Source organism: Mustela putorius, unplaced genomic scaffold (assembly GCF_011764305.1).
Source record: "Mustela putorius furo isolate JIRA1106 unplaced genomic scaffold, ASM1176430v1.1 tig00003859_pilon_pilon_pilon, whole genome shotgun sequence".
NCBI classification, from domain to species: domain Eukaryota; kingdom Metazoa; phylum Chordata; class Mammalia; order Carnivora; family Mustelidae; genus Mustela; species Mustela putorius.
This window is the reverse complement of record NW_025422011.1, coordinates 25,067,110-25,072,533: the sequence shown is the minus strand read 5'-3', so window position 1 is coordinate 25,072,533 and position 5,424 is coordinate 25,067,110. Positions and strand designations below refer to the sequence as shown.

The window sequence follows — 5,424 nt, the reverse complement described above, 5'->3', positions numbered from 1 at the left end:
ATCTTGCTGGGCAGACCCCGCTGATATTTCTGACTCACAGTGAGAATAGGACAGACAGTGACACCCCAGGAAATACCAGTAAAAGCTTTCCCCCAACTTTCCCCTGACTGGGAACCTGATCTTTCTCCAAATGTACTGCCATTTTCTCATAATGGATGTCCTATTGTAGGTTTCTTAGGGTTACCGTTTTAGTCCCTTGCACCTAACACTCTCATTCCCACTATGACACAACTCCAGGACTGGGTAGGTGAGGCAGAATCAGATACTCCCAACCCAAGAACTGGCTTCCATAATGCACATGCTCACAGGCTGAGCCAGCTGAGCAGGGCTTCACTGGACCTCAGAGCTGAAAGCTTAGCAGGTGCACATAGACTGGGGCAAGGACCTCCCAGGGCACCCGAGGGACTTGGTGGGGCTCACCACTCCATTCTGAAGCTCAAGAGCTTTAGGCATAAACTCAAAGTGTGTCATTTCTTATTTCTAGCACATATGCCATCTGGCCTGGCAGGGACCAGCCTGAGGAAGTGAGCAGGGGAGCAAGGTCATGGCTAGAGGAGCTCTCCTCTATCTAACCACACACCTTCCAGGGGTCGGTGGGCCACCCCCTCGGGCTCCACACCACTCCTCTCCACAGCCCCTCCAGCTCTGACAGTAGGACCCTCCTCCAGAGCCTTGGCTGCCAGCACAACCAGCAAACATTTTTTCCTCAGTATTGCACAACCGGGAATTGACCTGTGGATGAAGAAAACCACCGGGGTCCCGTAAGTTCTCCTTTGCAGGTCTCTAGGGGCCATGACCTGGGGAGACTTTTCCGGGCACCAAGTCTGGTTTTTCTTCTCTTCCCGTGTGCCCAGCAGGGAGGGCTCAGTATAAATACCAGCCACCTCTCCCCAGCAGGCAGGGACCAGCAGCTCTGCTCCACCAGAACTCAGGTGAGGGGCTACTCCAAAGAGGGACTGGATGGAATATCAGGCTCTCTTTTCTCTTTCCCAACAGGACATAGATCCCTTGAAAAATAATAATTCTGCTTTGCATTTGTCCTGTATGAGGTCTGTGCTTACTGAGTGGCACACGGTAGACTCTGTGGATGATACGGTTTTTGGTTGATGACAGGCTGCTCTAGGCTGGGACAAGTTGGTCCTATCTGTCCTGTTGCCCCATCAGTGCCACCTTGAGGATCTCTTTGCCAGCCCTGGGGTCAGGCTGAAGGGTTCAGCCCTGGGGACTGTGGTTCTGAGTGAGGACCTACTGCAGTGTTTCCTGCGTGGACCCGGAGAGTCTACGGAGAACAAATGGAATGGGCACCAGGTTTCCTGTGACCTGCAAATCCCTGGGGGGGGGGGGGTGTGGGTCCTGTCCTTGCCCCCTGACCCTCTCCTTCCTTCATTTCAGCACTATGAAGCTTTTCACGGGCCTCATCTTCTGCTCCTTGGTCCTGGGGGTCAGCAGCCAATGGTATTCATTCATTGGTGAGGCTGCTCAAGGTAAGGTCACCGGATGGGGGTGGCATCCACGGGCCACTTGGATTTGCCCTGACCACTTGCAAGGGTGTGTTTCCCTATGTGGTAGAATGTGCCCCGTGTTTGGGGAGCTCTTCATGAAACAGATCGAAAGGCACAGGGTTTGTGTCCATCCGTCACTAGAGAAGGAGCCATCATCATTCCCAGCTGAAGTGTCAGTTCGACTAGAAGACACAAAATGAGTCTTGAAATGGCACAGAGTTTCCTGCAGACAAAAGGCACAGCGTCTGATTAAAGCTGCCCCTCCTCCTCCTTTCCCTCTCTCCCTTCAGTCAGCCCTTCCTCCCGTTCTTCCTCCCTCCCTCCCTTCCAGCCTCGCTTCCACCTTCCTGCCATTGCCTGACTGACTCATTTACAGACACCTCCAGCGTGGCTCTCCCTGATGCTTCCTCTTGTCAGTGATGCTGTCCCTGGGAGATCTGTTTCCTCCCCTTTCCTGGGCCTTAACTCTGCTCAAGCTGAGACAGTTGCTCTCTAACTCTGACTTCAGGATCCCTTGGTGAGGCAGGCGTGTTCCCCACATGAAGGGGAGGGAGCTGAGGCTTAGAGCAGCTGAGTCCCAGGTCAGAGACTGCCATCCAGTCTCTGGCAAAGAGGCTAGAACCCAGCTGCAGAGGAGGTCAGAGCTCTAGCCAGGTTATATGTGTCTGAGTGTCACTTCCCAAAGCTGGGGGGCTCTCAATCTCCAATGGTGGTGGACTCACCGGGGGAGCTTCTCAGTCCCCTGATGCCTGAGATCCATCCCTGAGAGGCTCAGGAAACCGGGCGAGGAGGGGGGTTTGACCTGGCCACCAGAACGTTCAGAGGCCCCTGGTGATTAGAACGAGCAGCCAAGGATGGCTGAGGGCCGGGGCTCTAGTGCGTGCCTCCTCAAGCTGTCATCTGAACAGTCTATTCAGAGAGTTGTCAGGATGCCATTTATGCCCCAACACTCAGAGGGACTCGGGTCACAGTCATGTGCCTTCGCTCTGCAAGAACGGATTTGCTAGGCCTTGGGGCAAAGGCGCTGTGCTCCTGGGCCTTTCTCAGAATCGGACTTCCCTGTCCCCAGGGCCTCACCAACTGTGCTTCATTGGCCAAGGGCAATCAATCTTGTGCCTGGGGACACGTGGCAATGCCTGGAAACATTTCTGGTTGTGAGCCTCAGGGCATACGTTGCTCACATCTAGCAGGAGAGGTTAGGGAGGCTGTTACGCATCCTACAGTCTCAGAATGGGCTTGAGCAACAGAGAATTATCTGGCCCCAAATCTCAGTGGTGCTGTGGTTGAGAAAGGCTGTTTGATAACACCTCTTTCCTCCTCTTGAACAGCTCACACATAGAGCTCTCGGTGGATGGAGCATGGAGATAGCATAGGTACAGCCTGGCTGTGCCCCACCGCCAGCACCCTCACTAGGGATGCCTGGAGAAGCAAACTAGGAGGAAGCCTGTTCTCAGCCTCGGGTGCCCAAGGGTGCTGGGAGCACAGGCAGAAATCTCCAGTCAGTGGGAGAAGGCCGTTCCTTGATTCTTCCCTATGGTTTGCCACTGGCTCTCTGTCCACCTGATATCCCTGTTGCCTTGTCCTTCTCTCGCAGGAGCTTGGGACATGTACAGAGCCTATTCTGACATGAGAGAAGCCAATTACAAAAATTCGGACAAATACTTCCATGCCCGCGGGAACTATGATGCTGCACAAAGGGGCCCTGGGGGTGCCTGGGCTGCTAAAGTCATCAGGTAACAAGGGCCCCGGGAATGCAGGGATGGCCTGGCTGAGCATGGCGGCCTTAGAGAGCCAGGAAGGGTCTACAGTAGAGAAGCTTCCTGTAGAGACAGCAGCTCCTGGTCCTCTTGCCCACCCTCCCCTCTGTGCCCAGTGTGGGGTCTGACTGGCTGGCAGAGCCAGAGCAAGGCCAGTGGGAATGGGGGCCTCCCACCGTCCTGCTGTGGGCACAGGGACCAGCCTGGGCTGACCTGGGCTGTGTGTGCAGCAGGGTCCGTGTTTCGGCCCCTCTGGCCTGGGCTCCTCTCAGCCATCCCTCGGAAAGAGAAGGGATTGGTGGGGGCAGGGGCCTGTTGCTCAGCAGCCCCTAATGAGTCTCCACCTGCCTTCCTCCATTCCAGTGATGCCAGAGAGCATTCTCAGAGAGTCACAGACCTTTTCAAGTATGGAGACAGCGGCCACGGAGTGGAGGATTCGAAGGCTGACCAGGCTGCCAACGAATGGGGCCGGAGTGGCAAAGACCCCAACCACTTCCGACCCCCTGGCCTGCCTGACAAGTACTGAGCTTCCCCTTGGCTCTGTCCTGGGGGGAATGGGCTGTGAGGACCCTGGGGACAGGGACACCCAGTCATTGAGTTCTCTGTCCCCAGAGGCGGGTGGAGGGCACCTAATAGGTGTCTAATAAATGCTTAATGATACTAACTGTTGAAAAGTGTGTGTTACTCTTGGGTATAAGGACGGCTTGTTTGCTCCCCAGGAGTGAAGGCTGGACATCTCCACCCTGAGCGGGCAGAGCCTGGGCCCCTGTGTTTGATGTGCTGGGGAGGAAATCTCAGCGTCACAGGGACAGACTCCCTGCACCCACCCATCCCCAATCAGACCTACTCCCCTGTCCAGGCCCCTCTGGTTGCACTTGTGCTGTTTCAGGTCCTTCCGTGGCCAGGTCCCTCACTGCTGTCCATGGAGTCCTGTCACTTTCTCTGTCCTCAGGGTCTAGTTCTCTTTGTCTTGCTCCCCAGTGGTCTCTGTCCCTGGGGGTAGAGGACTTATCGATGGAAGGATGGGATGGTGGCATCCTGATCTGGCCACTGTCACCTTGATCTTCTATTGGTTTCAAATCCATTGAAAACCAGTTTCTGTCCCTGACTTCTAAGAAACATGTCCAGAGCCATTTTTCTCTGCCTTATTTCACTGCCTTACTTCAGGTCTCTGTGGAGAGGTGATGCCACCTCCCTGGTGATCTTTCCTCACCACTTCTGCCTTAACCAGTTAAAACTGGGGAAGTGATAGTGAGGAGGGAGCAGGGTGTGGAGAAGCCCCCCCTGTATCAGCTTGGGTCCAGGCAGGAGACAGACACCAGGTAGCTGTCTGAGATGGGAAATAACAGAAGGAGTGATTAACTGAGACATGAGTAAACACTAAGGGATACAGGATACATAAAGCTGAGCTATGGATTTTGTTGGAAACTCTGTAGCCCACGGGATGGCCCTTGAAGATTGTTGGGCGTCACGGGCCACCACCCACAAATAAGGACTCCCCCACTGAGGTGCCAGGAGGACACTTGGCAGGAAACTCTGAAGGCGGGCACTTGAGCTGGGAATGTAGCTGGGCTGCTGCAAGCGCCCCAGAGGAGCCCACGGCGGGTTAAGGGATAGGCTGTCCAGGTGCCTGAGACAGGAGTGCCAGGGGCGGAGTTCTGGGCTGAACTGTGTCCCCGCCTCTCATTCATATGCTGAGGCCCCACCTCCTCACGTGGCTGTCTACTGGATTAGGGAAGTAACTGAGGTTAAGACAAGTCCTAAGTGAGGAACCTGGTCTGATAGGATCAGTGTCTATAAATACCCAGTACTGAGCTCTTGCTCCCTCCTCTCTGCCCCTGTGAGGACACAGATAGAAGGTGTCCATCTGCAAGCCAAGAAGACAGCTCCCACCAACTATCAAATTAGTTTGACCTTGATCTTGGACTTCCCAGCTCCCAGGAAGAGGTGAAATAACGTTTCTGTGGTTTAAGTAACTCAGAATGTGGTATACAGTTAGGCTCCCACTTAACACAGGGCGCTGCAGAACACCCTGGAAATCCAATGGAGAATCACAGATACTGTCAGGAAACCTCAGTGGGACACCTAAGAAACTTCCTCTGGTGAGCGGCCGTCAGGGCCCTGCTTTGAGAAGAGCACCACTGAAGCTTGGAGACCAAGCTCCA

The 5,424-nt window shown here is 54.7% G+C and overlaps 1 protein-coding gene across 2 annotated transcripts; it reads left to right on the top strand.

Moving 5' to 3' along the window:
- The first annotated feature begins 859 nt into the window (after positions 1 to 859).
- On the top strand, positions 860 to 3,921 carry LOC101685083 (serum amyloid A-2 protein). Of its 2 annotated transcripts, XM_004752090.3 has the most exons (4): positions 860 to 932; positions 1,393 to 1,484; positions 3,097 to 3,235; positions 3,623 to 3,921. In XM_004752090.3, exons 2-4 carry the CDS (start codon positions 1,397 to 1,399, stop codon positions 3,783 to 3,785), a joined length of 390 nt encoding a protein of 129 aa, XP_004752147.1. In that variant the 5' UTR covers positions 860 to 932; positions 1,393 to 1,396; the 3' UTR covers positions 3,786 to 3,921. The 2 variants fall into 2 exon arrangements, with proteins under 2 accessions (XP_004752147.1, NP_001297109.1); NM_001310180.1 differs by lacking the exon at positions 860 to 932 and having other exon boundaries at positions 1,397 to 1,484; positions 3,623 to 3,785.
- The last annotated feature ends 1,503 nt before the right edge of the window (positions 3,922 to 5,424 follow it).

Excerpts from the sequence above, each read along its gene's own strand:
- LOC101685083 (XM_004752090.3), top strand. The coding sequence starts at position 1,397 with ATGAAGCTTTTCACGGGCCTCATCTTCTGCTCCTTGGTCCTGGGGGTC. Across the intron at positions 1,485-3,096 it reads CATTGGTGAGGCTGCTCAAG|GAGCTTGGGACATGTACAGA; the intron begins GTAAGGTCACCG and ends CTTCTCTCGCAG. Across the intron at positions 3,236-3,622 it reads TGGGCTGCTAAAGTCATCAG|TGATGCCAGAGAGCATTCTC; the intron begins GTAACAAGGGCC and ends CCTCCATTCCAG.